The sequence below is a fragment of the Calypte anna genome, chromosome 2 (assembly GCF_003957555.1).
Source record: "Calypte anna isolate BGI_N300 chromosome 2, bCalAnn1_v1.p, whole genome shotgun sequence".
Lineage (NCBI taxonomy): Eukaryota > Metazoa > Chordata > Aves > Apodiformes > Trochilidae > Calypte > Calypte anna.
In genome coordinates, this window is record NC_044245.1 from 127,690,785 (window position 1) to 127,706,594 (window position 15,810).

At 42.9% G+C, this 15,810-nt stretch overlaps 1 protein-coding gene across 1 annotated transcript in view; it reads right to left on the reverse strand.

The window, feature by feature from the left end:
• Positions 1-12,854: 12,854 nt before the first annotated feature.
• Positions 12,855-15,810, reverse strand: part of RAD54B (RAD54 homolog B) — a 64,783-nt gene continuing 61,827 nt past the window's right edge. Inside the window, exons 13-15 of the mRNA XM_008502442.2 lie at positions 15,017-15,083; positions 14,522-14,722; positions 12,855-13,199 (exon numbers count right to left, since the gene is read on the reverse strand). Of these exons, the coding sequence (XP_008500664.2) occupies positions 12,982-13,199; positions 14,522-14,722; positions 15,017-15,083 (486 nt within the window). The 3' untranslated portion in view covers positions 12,855-12,981. The remainder of the gene's footprint in view (positions 13,200-14,521; positions 14,723-15,016; positions 15,084-15,810) is intronic.

Here is a 15,810-nt window from a genome sequence, read left to right on the forward strand (position 1 = left end):
ATACAGCACCTCCTAGCAACCAAAGGTTGTTTTGCTAACACTTCTAGCTGGGGCTTGCAAGAGTATAACTTAACCACATGGGAATGCACTATCTCATTCTCATGAGCTCAGAAGTCTTTAAAGGAAACGTTACCTACCTCAGTGCTTTTTCTGAGATGCCATCAGTGGCTGGATGGACAGCATGACCAACTGAGAGTTAGTCACAGCAGGCAGGAAAAGAAGGTCCAATGCCAAAATATGTAATTACAATTAGACACTCTTCCATTCAGGCCACACAGTCAGACCTTGGCTCCAAATGTGTCCACCACAGCAAATGATGAGGAATTTCAGAGTCCAAAATTGATGCCTTTCTGGCAGGCACCTAAAATACTGAATATGTGTCACTTAGTTTTACAGCATCAAGTGCTGATAAACAACATGATGCATGCCTGTCTGGGATGCAGGGCAACTCACAATTTTTGTGCTTTTTTTGACACCCTGACACATGCTATCCATGCAAGAGCCATTTCCAGACCCCACATCACAGTGGGGTGCATCAGCACTGAACTTTCTCAGTACTACTAGCAAGGGCAATGTGACATCCCACCCTTAACACTGCTTTCAGCAGTATTACGTTCAGTCTTGGCACTGACAGGTTATCAAGGTGTTACTCCAGAGTGTCTGTAACCATGTGTTTTTCAGATGCATCTTTTACTAGAAAATGTTAGCTGAGCAAAGCTAGAAGAGAGTCATCTCAGCCATCCTGAAGTGTGAGGAGAAAAGGAGGTGGCTCCAAGGTTTACACTTGAAACAATCCAGGAGACTCTGCAACCAATGATGTTGATTTACCTCCAGTAAGTGTTTTACATTGAGATGTGTATCCACCTGGTGTGCTTCACCTGCTACACACGCTCTTTGCTGAAACAAATTAACCTGAGGAAAGGAAATTTATAGCATAATTAATTAATTTTCAACACTATGTTATCAGAAAGTCTAAAGAGTGTTTATAACCTGTGGATCTCCATGACAAAAGGACATACACAAAGAGAGACCACTCAGGATTAAGGGCCCTGCCTGGAGTCACATACTGGAGCACAAAGGTGCACTCGATAGACTGGGACAACCTTCACAGCTGCAGATTAATTCTGCTGGCCTGGAGTGCACAGAGGGGCATCTCAGGAGTCTACATAAATGTTATCAGTAATTCTAAGTGTATGTTTCTGTTTCAGCACTTGCAACTCATTTTTTGGATTCTAGAAACTTATTTTTTAATTTAGCATTTTAGCATAGCAAGATGTATTTTACTGCCACTGATCTCTGGTATCAAACACCTGGTATCTCTGATCTCCAAGATCTCTGGTACTGAGAGGGATGTCGAAGTGATCTGGAAAATGCTGGTGCTCCTCCCTCTGGGGAGCACTGGATTATCCACTTAGGATGTTGAGGATGGTTCCTCACCAAACTTTCCTCCTCCAAGCAGCACATCATGTCAGTAACTGCAGCACTATCTACTCCCCAGGTCTTCTCTCACACATATTTGTAAAGCCACAAATATGCATCTTCTCTCCTAAAGAGGATGGAGAGACCCTTTACTGGTGATGTCCTGCCAGGCCATCTCTGAAAGTTGTTCCTTCTCAAGCCTGACCACTCGCAGCAGCACTGAGTGGGAACCTCATGACAGCAGTGGGAAGATGCTCCAGTTGGATACCATGAGGATTCAGTGGGGTGTCAGGTATGTGCAGCCTGCTGCACATGCTAGCAAATAAGCTGAGGCACCTGGACCAGGCTCTTGCTAGCAGCATCCTCACACAGCCTATGGGTCCACAGCCACAGGGCCCCCAGGAGTCCTCCTGGAGGAGAGGAGACAACTGCCAAGGCAGAGCAAAGTTCAGAGCTCCTTATCAGCACAGCTGACTGGCACAACTGCTGTCCCTTGCAAATCATGTATTGAGTTCTCTAAATCAGGTGCCATTAAGAACACAGGGCCATAACTTTCCTGGCTTTGCAAATCATGTGGTGAACTGGAAGAGTGGGAAGAAGTTATTTTTACTAATGCCTGGACTAAAAAAAACCCACTACGCTTCCTCCTCTCTGTGCCAAGGGGCTGGTGTGAGTCCCTACTCCCTGAACCCAGCCTGGCTGCAGCCCCTTGACAGCCATGGCTGTGAGCAGGAGGGGGTTCCCAAGGCCAGGGGAGGAACCAGCAAGTGTCAGAGAAGCTCAGCACAGAGAGTTCATTATTTTCCACAACTCATTTCCAGTCTAAGGGGAACATCTGCTCACTGAAACTTCTCATGCTCTTTCCCAGCTCCTGATTCTTTGCTTCCTGAGAATGACCAAAGTGCAGTAATGCAGTGTGCATCTTCTTCTAAGAGGCACAGACAATGATTTGGAGTGAAAGGGTTTCTGTATTGGATATCCTACAGGGCTCAGCTAGGACAGTTCATAGAATTATAGAATTATAGAATGGCTAGGGTTGGAAAGGATCTTAAAAATCAACTCACTCCAACCTCCTGCATGGTCAGAGATGCCTCCCACTAGACCAGGTTGCTCAGAACCCCATCTAACTTAACCCTGAACACTTCCAGTGATGAGGTATCCTCAACATGTTCCAGTGTCTCACAACCCTCACACTAAAGAATTCTTAAGACCTAAACTCAGGCTATCCTTTCTCAGCTTACAGCTCTTTCACCTCATCCAGTCACTATGTGCTTTAGTAAAAAGTCCCTCCCCAGCTTTCCTGGACTCTCCTCCAGGTACTAGAAGGCCACTGTAAGGTCTCCCTGGAACTTTCTCCAGGCTGAACAACCCCAACTTTCTCAGCATAAAGGTGAGAATCTTTGGATAGCTTTAGATAGCCTTTCTGATGGAGCTGGCATTCCCAGGGAAGCCTCCCTTTTCCGGCTATAGAGTATGGCAGAATCTCATGTCCAGGAAAGGCAGAACTTTCCCTACAGGGCCTTCCAGCCAGACTATTCACCTGAGCACCCAAACCTTCCACTGAGTTCAAAACACAGGAGGGACTGCGGTCCAGCAGCTACCACCTTCTACAGGGGCCAGAAGTGATGAAGCCAGGGTGTGCCCACAGCCAAGCCAGCAGCTGAGGTGTTCCCAAAGGGGTTCAGAGGTCTCAGCAGATGACTTCACTGTGGGTTGCAGCCTCTCCTTTAATGATTCCCCTTCATTCTGTCCACATCTTCCACAGAAGAAAATCTGCTAAGAGGTCATCCAGGGGGCAAACCCATCCCACTTGCACACTCCTTGCAGGGAGTCTCCAGGCCAGCTTCAGAGCTCAGGTTCAGAAGGACTTTCTTTTCATTCTATCTGACAGCACAACCACATTCAGCCATCCCAAAACAGGACCTGCTGATGAAAACTTCTGGTAGAAGTCAGGGGCTGGACATGAATTTTTAACTTGTCATGAAACCCATCTGTGCATGCCCCTGGAAGAGACTGTTTAAAAGCTGTATTTGTTCAAGCACAAGCTGTCCTCAGTTCCATCTCCAGGAAACTCAGTAGCTTCTCCTGGGTCCAGGAAAAATAAAGCAACCAGTAGCTTTGGATAATAATAAATAACCTCCGCAGGAGACTTCTGGTCATCTGAAGCCTGGCATATTGCAGAATGAAATGAAATCAGTATCCCCTTTCATAGACAGTTCTCAGAGATGCAAACAAACGTGTCCTCACATTTAACCAGATTTTTCTCCATGGCCTTAGATGATGCACTTCAGGTCACTATGCAGTAATCAACCCATCCATGTTTATCTTGGATGCTGTAACAGATCTATCTTAGTGGGAGGTATACTGTTCATATGGTGAGTCCCTGGAAGTATAAGAGAGGCTACCATACCTAAAGAGAGAAAATGAGTAAGACATGCTCATTTCAGACCTGGTAATCAACAGGTCAGCCTTCTGTATCATCAACTCTCTGCTGTCTGAAGCCGAACACTGTTAAGGTACCATGGCCCAAAGACATCAGGGAAGAGCAGCTGGAAAATGCCAGGCTTGCTTGAACTGGCTCTGAGCATATTCATGATTCAGGGGAAAAAAAAAAAAAAAAAGGCCAAACTTGAAGCATTATTCCTTTCCTACTCAATTCTTAGCCAAGAATTTCAGGAGAAGTGTAGCCTGAAAGAAATTTTGTGTGTGTGGTCTCAAGATTTTATTGCCTAATGGTAATGCAGTAAGAATTAATTCTGTCCCAAGGGACTCTGGCCCTCTCAAATGAAACACCAAGATCCTGGATCCTGATATAATAATGCAAAGTGGCCAAATTTGGTAATGAATAGAGTTGGGACCTTAAACACCACAGAAGGCACGTCTGAAGGTTATAATGGGTTGTGATGCAGCAACCTCTTTGAACTATTACCAGGCATTTTAATTTGGAGAAACCCTCAGGCTGTCTCAAGATACTTACAAGATCCTACTGTCTTCTGATGGCCCTGGAAATGAAAAGAACAGAGCAGTTCTATGCAGTCATTCTTCTTTCCACTCTTGGCTCGGGAGCAAGCTTTGGAGAAGGGTGCCAGCATCAGCCAGATTTGCTGATGACACAGCTCCTTTGAAGCTCAGTATTATGGCACCAAGTCTTTTGATACCACACCATCCCCCCCCCCCCTTGTTTCAGAAACCATGGCCCTGAGTTAGGTGCACAGGCACAGTCTGCAGCACCTGGGCTGAGATGGGTGACCCCGCTGCTATCCACAGGGGACAACAGCACCAGGAAAAAGACATAAAGTCATTCCCAGTTTTTTAAACCCTGTGGCAAGTCTTTGGCAACAAAACACTGACCTGAGATTACCCGCAGGAAGTCTATTTGTTTGGGTGTGTGTTTAAATTAGTTTAGATATTTTGCAGCTCAGCCTGTAGCCACAGAGTGATTTCAGGACTGGGTTTGTAGGTGTCTGTGGAAGCACGTGGGCAGCACTGAGGTACCCAAATCCCTCAGCTGCTGTAACCACCAGTGCCTGAACTCGGTTCCTCAGGCTGTCAGCCACCTATCAGCAGGTGCCAGCAGCAGCTCTGACCTATGAATCATGAGTCGCAAAACCTGCTCGGCTTGCCCTTTCTTCACTGGAAGGTATAATCCCATCACAACTCCCAACAGAGCTGGCGACCAGACTGACATGTGCCTCGTTGATTTTGAACAGAAGCAGCCATCGTGCCTTTCTTCTGCCTGGAAGCAGGCAAGCTGGCTCACATGAAGTCTTCTTTGTAGCAAAGTTGCCTTCCTCGCCACAGGCACTCCCGATAGGTGACAGAAATCCTGTGTCACCTTCACCTTCGCGGCTCCCTTTGGCCACCTCCCTGTAACTCGGAGATCCCTGATCTCTGTGTAGGTCTCTGCAGACCCCTCGCACCCCGAGTCCGGGCACCTGAGCACTGCGCAGTCCGGTCCGAACATCCCGTGAGCAGCTGCTGCCACCCTCAGGTCACCCGTGCGGGAAACCTCTGCCTGCCTCTGCTGAACGCTGCCTTTAAAACTATTAATTAAAAGCAAACGCAGCAAGGCTGCCGGATTATGAGTCTTGCACCTTAATGGGCACACTGGCATTGCTTGCTGTGAATGCGTCAAAGCTTTTAATCTAAAATACGTAAGAGCGGGAGCGGAGACAGCTCTGAGGGGGGTGGCACAGATGCAGAAGGACTGCTAGGGCTGTAGTCCAGTTTCAGGTTCAGGCAGAAGACTGCAGTGCAGACCCGCGGCCTGGGAGCAGCAGACAGTCAGTCCCTCTCTGCTGTGTGACTCCTCAGCTCTCTGCCACCCGAACCCCTCCGAACCCGGCACACTCGGGCAGCCCGCCAGGCAGCTGCATCAGCACTGCAGGAACATGAAGCTCAAGACAAGCTGTGCCAGTCCCAGGAGCATGGAACAGCAAGAGGGAAACTGGAAGACGGAGCTAAAGAGGGAGGTGGCCTGAAAGTCACCTTAATTCCCCACTTCCAAACCCCCAGGTCAATCCCAGTCTGGATTTAGACATGCACACTCTTATGCTTCTTGTTCCTCGCTGTAACTTCGTAGCCAGACACACAGCTGTGGCCAAGGCTGGAAAAAGAGTGCTGTGTCAAGCAGCCTTAATTGCTTTTTCATAAGTGTTTTCCTTGTATTTATACCACTGCACACCACCTACATGGATTTGTACCAGCTGAGGGACATAGGTCTGGACACAGTTGAGACAGAGCAGCGACGGGGGCAAAAAACACCCGTGGTGTCATGCAGGGTGTTGCTCTGAAAGACAGCAGTGACCCTTCTTACTTACAGACCTGCTGTGGTGTAGGAGCAGGGATGAGCTCAGCCACGCAAACTTCGCTTCTGCCCATTCTTTATAGCTCAAGTGCTGGGTTTTGCTAGGAAACAGTTAACAAAAAAAACCAAAAAACAAAAAAAACCCAAAACAACCCCACACAAAACAATTTGAAGGTGGGCAAAGTCTTTGTTCTCCTGCTACCCCTGTAATCTTTTCACCTCTGCTGTACTTCTGTAATTCTCCTAGGGAGAGGAAAACGAATCAGTTGTGTGTAGATCTCTCTTATTGGCACATACAAGTGCAGAACTAAATGAGTCGTGTCCTGGGGGAAATTTTATGTCCTCTCGACAATGTATGCAATATTTTGCTCTGTAATATTTTCACCTTCAGCATATCCTTACCTCCCTAATATTTTATCTGTTGGGTTCTGAGACTGTCATAGCTGCTAAGGAAGAAAAGATCTAGCAAGGTCATTTCTGGTCTGTGTTTAGTTTGAAATCAAAGCTGAGATTTCAGAACTTGTAACCCTTTAGCAGTATCTTAAAACTGCTTTTGTAGCAGTCTTTTGAGTTAGTATAACTTTTGAGTTATACTTTTCTGTATTGTACAGCTATGCAAATGACTAGACAAAGAGTAGAGTCATTGCTAAAAGCAACTTGAGAAAAGCTGGTGCTACAGTTTCAAGCAGCTCCCAGGTTCAGGCAAACTTCCACAGTTCACTTGCATGCCACAGGCTTCTTGGTTAACATTGGCTCTGGGAGCTGCCAGCAGGCTGTTAGTGAAAGAACTCACAGACCTTTCCAGGCTGCTGATTTCATGCTGGTGGTAATAAGCTTCCCTCCACAAAGCAGGATTCCTGAATTCTTTCATCATATCAGTTTTAAAATCTCAATTTTTCTGACCGGATTCTGTTACTCTACATCCATTACAGATTTAGAAGCCAAGGAGCTTCTGAAGACAGTGACTGCTAGTGAGACACAGACCTTCCAGATCTGTACTTCATCATCTGTACCACAAAGGATGGAGCTTCCACAGACTTCTGGGAGGCCTCTCTCAGTGTTAATCTCTTTAACTTTTTTCTTTTTCTTTCTTTCTTTCTTTCTTTCTTTCTTTCTTTCTTTCTTTCTTTCTTTCTTTCTTTCTTTCTTTCTTTCTTTCTTTCTTTCTTTCTTTCTTTCTTTCTTTCTTTCTTCTTTCTTTCTTTCTTTCTTTCTTTCTTTCTTTTTCTTTCTTTCTTTCTTTCTTTCTTTCTTCTTTCTTTCTTTCTTTCTTTCTTTCTTTCTTTCTTTCTTTCTTTCTTTCTTTCTTTCTTTCTTTCTTTCCAATTAGGATTTTTATTCTGCTGTTCACAACTGTCATCTCCTTTTGTTGAGCACCTCTGGCAGGAGTTCAGATCTACCTTCTTTCTAAACCCCAGGTCAGATTTCTGACTGCCCCCATCTAGCTGAGTGTTGCAAAAAATTTTGTTAATTTATCTTCACACCACTGCTGAAGGTTTATTAGCCACATTTAAGAGGTGAAACATGAAGACTAAAGACAGCAGCTAAAAGTTTAAGAAACAAAAGCCAAAGACATTTGCTAATTTGGAATGCCCCATTAAGATAAATGGTACCAGATTTCTGTGAAGCAGTTGCAGCTCAACTTACTCCCAGATCACTGTCCATCCTCTTAGCTGGATGAAGCAAGGAAACAGAAAGTATGTTCATGCAAGACTTCATTGTCATGTACATATACAAGATAATACTAATCCTGAATGCCTGCAGCTTGCAAAATAATATCTGCATCCTTTAAGAGGTCATGCTGCAATGAAGGTTGCAAACAATTTTATCTGGATCATACTCTCAAAGTCTGAGTGATTCACAAATAACAAAGAGAATTCAGTGAATGAAAGCTTCTAGATGTCAGCTAAGAGGAAAAAAATTGCTTTGTGGGTGACTTCATGGGTATTTGCCAAGAGCAGGGAATGGTGAGTCTTGGGAATCATGGGGTCCATTACAGGATCTGGAGGAGAGCATCCTCCCTCCACCAAACTCAACAGTTCTTTTTTTAGTAGTGGTACCTGGTTCTAACCTTGATTTTTTCATCATCTGATCCCCACTCTTCCTGCTCACTTAGCAGGATTGGCCTTCTTTGACTTCAGAATCTGACTCTGTACTCTATTTTAGCCTTTGCCTGCCCAGTCCCAGCCCTCCCTCCTACCTGTCCATTTCCTTGCTCCAAGAAGTGGTCTTCCCACTTCCTTGTCTCTCTCTGTGCCAATCCTGATCTCCCTGCTTTACTGTCCTCCCTGAGGCAGCTGAGATGTTGTAGGCTGATTTAGCACACGGATGAGACAGTTCCTTGATGTCTGTTGCTGCTGGAAGCAAGATTACAGGAAGAATCCTTTGAAAGGGCTCCAGTCAGATGGCATTTAGTCACTCTGTGGAGTGTGGTGTATTCAGGGCCTGATCACGGGTACAAGCTATGAGGGAATGCAGCTTGCTCAAACTAGTAAAACCTAGCAGTTCTGAATCTCATACAAGACTGGTGTGGAAGAAAGAAGCTTCAAAGAAAGAAGCCATTGCCATACATATTCCTACTGCCTTTTCTTTGCAAATATTTATAAATTGGTGCAGATTCTAAGGGGAACAGTGAAAAATGTGCTAATACAGAAGTCGTGCCTTTTCCTTCCATCTCTTCCCACCTCTATTTTAAGTCCAAATCCAAATATGAAAGCAAGAAGGTATTTCAGCAGAAGGGTTTGAAGTTCTGGAATAAGGACAGGCACAAACTGTTTTCTCCTACCCACAACCTTAGGAATGAATCTGTCATTTTTGCTGAAGCTTTTGACCCAACACAAACATAAATCATCTTGGCAGCAAGAAATTGATGGAGGGAACTTTAGTCCAAACAGGGAAAGTTTTAAAGTAACAAATCAGAAAAGTGCTGTACCAGGAATTGCTGGGCAGCTTCAGTGTTAGGAACACCTAACACCTTCTGTGTTTGTAGTACATATATTGAATACATTAACCTGAGCAACCCACAAAGGTTCACCTACTGAACTCAATGATTTGGGCTTCTAATCCAGACCCCAGGTCAGCACAAGTCCTATGAGGAAGGGCTGAGGCAGCTGGGGGTGTTCAGCCTGGAGAAGAGGAGGCTCAGGGGAGACCTCATCACTCTCTACAACTCCCTGAAAGGAGGGTGTAGCCAGGGGGGGTTGGTCTCTTCTCCCAGGCAGCTCTCAGTAAGACAAGAGGGCATGGACTTGAGCTCTGCTAGGGGAGGTTTAGGTTGGATATTAGGAAAAAATTCTGTACAGAGAGGGTGATCAGACATTGGAATGGGCTGCCCAGGGAGGTGGTGGATTCTGTGTCCCTGGAAGTTTTTAAGAAGAGACTGAATGTGGCATTCAGTGCCATGGTCTGGGAACTACAGTGGCAGTGGATCAAGGGTTGGACTTGATGATCTCAGAGGTCCTTTCCAACCTGGCTGATTCTGTGATTCTGTCTAGCAAGGTTTTGGATAAGCCTTGACACCTGCTCAGAACTTTGTTGACTCAATGAGGCTATGAAGAACAGTGTGTCCAAATCAGGTACAGGACAGAACAGAAAACCCATCAAAGGAACACCTTCTAACTGGAGGCAGGAAATTTCAGGCTGCACTTTTATTGTTGAGCAAAGTCCATCACTCACAATGAGCCTCAAAAAGCCAAAGGACATGAGGGAGCTCACTGTTACGTGACATAACTCACACTCCAGAAAACTAAAGCCTGGGCCAAGACAGTCATAATGAAGAGAGGGAAAAGATGTTTAGCTAATGGTCAGGAAGTGCCCAAAAAGCTAGCTTGTGGGGGCACAAGCTTTTGTCACAGTGGCTGATGTTTTGCCTGGTTGGAAGGAAATGAACTAGAGGAGAATGAAGAGCATATGTTGTCAAGTGGATGTAAATTGAATTAAGCAAACAAAGAAGCACTGGGAGAACTCAGGCTGACACCAAGGCTGAGAGAGAAGAGGCTGGAAGCAGCAACAGCTGCAGATGCTCTTAGACTGACTTCCTTCACATCAGCTTAGATTTTTACATGCTGATAAAAAGCCAGGTGAAAGGTGGCAGCAACCAGTGTACCTAGCCAGGGAAGTTTCTAGCAGGACACCCACAAGCTTATTGCAGTATTCAGTGTTATTATTACCTGCGTCCTGACACGTGCTGCTTGTGCCAACACGTATTACCCCTCAAGAGCAGGACATCATTCAAATCCTCCAAGTACCTGTGTCTACAAAAACAGTTATGCTTTTGTACTAAGTAATAGCACACAGATTTCAGTTCAGCTTATTCTTCAGTTACTCTATAAAGCCAAAAGTGGTTTTCCTCATTGTTTTTTTTATAGCCTTCCCAGATCTCCTAGCCACAAACACATCATTTATTTAAGCCACACATAAACAACCATAATTTACGTCAACTTCTCATTCAATGGAAAGCACATGAAAGAACTACTTTCCTTCTGTGTGTTGCTTGCCTGTGAGGGCTGCATTCTCTCTGCAAATTCCTACTGGTAACCCCAAGCAGTTGTCAAAGCTTGATCCATATTTGGCATTTTAAGAAGTTTCTGTAAGTTTATTCCATTGCTGAAACACACAGTCACCTTTTGGCATCATTTTTGCACCAGATGATGAGTCAGAGAACTTAATGATCTCTGAAAAATGCACATTCCTAACTGGACTGGATGTCAACCTCTTGTAAAAATACAAGTTACATCTACTGCAGTTGTCATACAGACTTGTATGACAACCAAAGCTTCTTGCACAGTTCCTTAAAAATAAGTGAGCAGATTTACAATTTAGATTGCTATGCTGCAAGGGAATAATAATACAGAGACATCATCTCAATCCCACAAAAAGTGAGCCAGGATGTATAAAAGCTGAATTGTCAAAAACAGTCATAGGAAACCAGTTGAAAAAATCCCTTGCTGCAATACGCAGAAATAAATAAAACACCTCCTCTTCTGCTTTTTAAATTCAGGGCTGGTCTCAGTTGAGAACATGCAGTACACTTGTCTCTTTGGCAGTATGCCCTATACCAGCAGTAACAGAATTTCTCCAAAATCTCCTCCTCCCAGCTACGAGCTGGCAAGGAACACAATATTGATTGCTGAATCTGAGGGCTGGTTGACAACCCCTCCTGCCCAGCACGATTTAGAGACCTGAAGTAGTCATCTAAGCTAAGCAGACCATCCCCTGGGAGCACATGTCTTTCTGATCACTTCTGACAGGGCTGAGCACTCCTCTCTTGGGTGTGCCCTACAGCACATCTCAGCTCAGATGGAGCACACCCTGATTTGATAACCTTCCACATCTCACACCTTTACTGGCACTGAAATATTTAGCTTGCACTGTCCTGGCCACTTGCTCAGAGGTACCTTTGTTTTCTATACATTGTTGTTAATTCTGTAGCAAAAATAAATGTCAAATACTGGCAAACTTTAGTTAGCATTTGAAAAAAAAAATATGCTGCTTTCCATTGTGCTTACACCTGTGGTTTCTGCTGCTCTTCTTGCTGCCCTGAAGAATCCAGCAATTGAGACCTATGGTTTGGCAGAGCTGCCTCATTCTTTGGCATGGGTCCAGAAGAACTACCACTTGGTGGATGAGTGTTTGTAAAAACTAGAAAAGACAGTCAAGTACATTAATCAACACCTTGTGCTGCAAACACTGTACTGGAACATGAAGAATTAGAAGCTATGACTTCAACAGCCCTTGCCTCCCCCTTTCTGCGGGATCTTGGATCTAGAGTAGGACTGTTTGGTGGGACCATGCAACATAAACTACTGCTTTACAGCTTGCATTGACACTGAAATAAAGGAGGTTGTACACCACATGGCACAGTGCAGGATTACTGCAATGGCGCCCTATTCTTGCTCAAACTCTTCCAAATTGTGTAAGCTTGCAGTATTTCTGAAAATTATCCAATCTTCTGTTCTTCTGGGCCTTTTGAAGTACTTCACTTAGAAGCTGTAAACTGATTTCAAGCTTTTGTGCCTTCAAAGGATAATATAGTAATAAAAAATAAAAAGTATATACCTTGAAAATATGTTAGATTCTCCAGTGTTTGGCAAAAGTGTCCTTAAAGGAAGCAATCTAAAATTAGATAAGGCTGTACTGAGAAATAAAGTTTGTTTATTTTGCCAAGTAAAAGCAATAGGTGAGTTTCAGAGTATTTTGACACAGTACCAAGCTGTGATCTCAGAATTTTGGACCTCAATGTCTATTGCTCTGAGTTTCATTAAATTGTAAATTCTGGGGAATGAACACCTACCTTGTTATGAAGTTAACACAAACACAAAAGTTTTCATTGCCAAAACAAAAATCCAACCAGAATCTTGTTAATAACATAAATGTATATAGCATTACCTAACCTTGTAAAATTTGGCTGAAAAGTTGCCAGCTTTACAAGCAATAAATCATTATGATCAAAAGAAAAATAGAAACTAAAGTAAATATACATAGGAATGTGCACATAAGCAATCTTACCTATTATGGTATCAGAGGAAGAGAAGACTGGAAAGCAAAGTCACTTTTAAAAATCTGTATTATAATTGAAGCAATTATGATTAACTTAGTAATAGCTGTAACTTTCTATAAACACCAGGAAACACATTCACCCAGAGACCTTGCAAGAAATACACAAAACAGAACCTGACAAACAGAACAAAAGGTAACTGTTTAGTACACCTATGAGGAGGAGGATGCAAGTGGTAGGGAAAGACACTTAAGTTTTATTAGGTGGGGGAAGTTGGATTGGTTACATTCTGGAAAATGAAAGAAACATTCTCTTTTATCCTTTCAAGGAAAGGATCAGCTAGAGTCTGATGTTGCCCAGAAAAATGTTTCCATTGCATCAACTGTGACATGGATAGTGGTTTCTTTGAATTAGGCTTCCCTTGGTTTTGTCCAAGTTGGCAACTTCTAGACACAGAAGGCTTTTCTGAAGAAGGATCTGAAAAAAATGATGCAGTAGACTAATGAGACAAAACTAGACAGAAAATTTCAGTCTGAATCAATAAGCAAGCTGGTGATAACAAAGGAGAGAAAAAAAAATAGAACATCATAAATAAACCTTGTGTGTCAATGTAAACCAAGTATGTATTCACAGTAAGAGAGGAAAGGCTGATTCTTGCTCATTGATTGAATTTATTGAAACCACCATATGCTAGCATAAAGACAAATCCTTTTACTAATAGATGGTAAAGGAAATATCTTTTCTGGCAATTTCCTTTTTTTCTACCTTTTTAATTTTGTGACATTTGGTCTACTACCATTCTTCAAGTAAATCTGAATCTAGAAGTATGTTGCAGCCAAATTCATGCTAGTTTCTATTTCCTCCCAGAGAAGTCATTCCATGCAGCTGAGAATAATTTGGATTTTGACTCAGCAGACTGGAGCTGGGTCTCTAGTGCACTCTGTACACCCAGATTATGGCAAGCCGTTCAATATACACAATATTATACACTGTGTATCACAGTAAGGAAAAGATTATTCTCTGTGAAGCACAAAGGGAGGAATTCACTTTGGACAAACGATTCTAAAGCCCCAAACAGGACCAGGCCATTGCAGGGTATGTCACACTTTGCTGGCTTCATGATTCATCTGATGCATGTGATAAGTAAAAAAAAACATTTGGGTAGGAAAAAGCTGCACCATTGCTGTTACTGGATTAAAACCCATTGTCAAATATTTTCATAGCTACATGCTATGTAACCTCAGGAGAGATTTAGGTTAAATATTAGGAAAAGGTTTTTCATCCAGAGTGCAGATGAGCAGTGGAAAAGGCTCCCCAGGGAGCTGGTCACAGCACCAAGCCTGCCTGAGCTCAAAAAGCATTTGGATGACACTCTCAGGCACATGGTGTGATCCTGGGGGTGCACAGGGAAAGGAGTTGGACTTGATGATCCTGATAGGTCCCTTCCAACTTGCCATATTCTGATTCTATGCTCCTTAGGAAAGACCCATGGTATTAGCAGAAGAATGACAGAATGACTCAGTATTCTTGAGGGTTTTTAAACTTTTGGAGAGCCCATAAAGACTCATACATGCAAGATTTTCCTTTTGACTGGTGCATGATGAGCCTTTCCTCTTTTTCATCTTGTGAAGGGCTCCAATAGATTAGAAAAATCAGCCAATATCTGGCAGATCCCTTAATGAACTTCACTCCTTCAGTCTTATTTTACTGAGGATCAGAGCTTTCTCTGTATTTCAGACCACATACTCAGAACAGATGTACTTCCTCAGCCACAGCCAGATAATGAAGAAGAAACTCACTTTGATGGTCTTTCTTTCCCATACAGTCACACTCAAGCAAGTCATGGGTAACACAGCTGGAATCTTCATGAAGTGTAAAGAGATTTCTAAGCTCCTCAATGGAAAAATGGATGTGTTCAGATGTCTTGGAAAGGTCTACAACTGCCCCAGAAAGGTCTTGTTTGCTGATCTGTCTTTGATAAATCTTTTCTTCTATTGAGCCTGTATTAGAAAAAAAATAGGTACATTGGGATAATTTTTGACCAATCCTTGTAAAAAAAAAAAAAGCAAAATCCATTTCTTCAAATCAATATTCATAGTAATGCTAAACCATTATTTCTACCTATTCAAGCAAAAGCAAAGCAAAGGCAAATCAATATGGCACCTCTATTTCAACTGAATTTAGAACAAATAATACATATTTTTAAAGAACAAATTATTTTTTAAAACTCTTTTTTTTATGGACAAAATTTCATTAGCTCTCTCACTCTGGGGTGTTTGAGCACCATCTCTGACCTGTGGTTAGCAGTCTGTAGATATATACAGTGCGTTTCTGGCCATCTCTCCACACTCTGGCCATTGCCTGAAGAAAACAAAAAGATGAAAAGCATTAGCTGCCTACTATGCAATATTATTTCAACTAAAACTTGCAGCCTACACTGATCAAATTAACAGTTCTGCTAGCTCATTCAGAAAGATGATGTCCAAAGAAGGCATTCCTCAATAAGTGTCTTTGACTTTTTATAAAACACTGCTGGTATCAACTGTAAATAATTTTGAAAAGAATATTGACTTTCTACCCCCTTTCTTTCCATGTAGTATAGCAGGGAGGTAGGGTTTTCACCTCTTTCCTGCCAGAAATCCCCAGAAATACTAAATATTTGTTTTCCAAGCATTAGCAGCTGTTTAATATTTCAGGAATACTCAGCATTCTCCACCATCTGTTTTTTCGACACACTACAACTTAAAATATGACATTCGAATTTCTTTTAAATTTTAAAAATACAAGTTTCATGTACCCTTTTAATTCTTAAACAAACAAAATGTAACTGAGAACTGTTACATGGATTTTCTTAAAAATGTATGGATTACCCCTGAATATTTGGTACAAGTACCCACAGCATGGCTTGCAGTCTTTGGCAACCTATAGCAGTTTTGATTGGTTTAGCAGACTGTGTTTCAAGCAACATTCAAGTGACCACATGAGGATGCTCATTCACACTTGGATCAGGAGTAGGGTCAAGAAGTAGGGCTTATTTCAGGTAATAAGCACACAGCATTATTCTACAATAAAAAGTTTTTTACTGTGT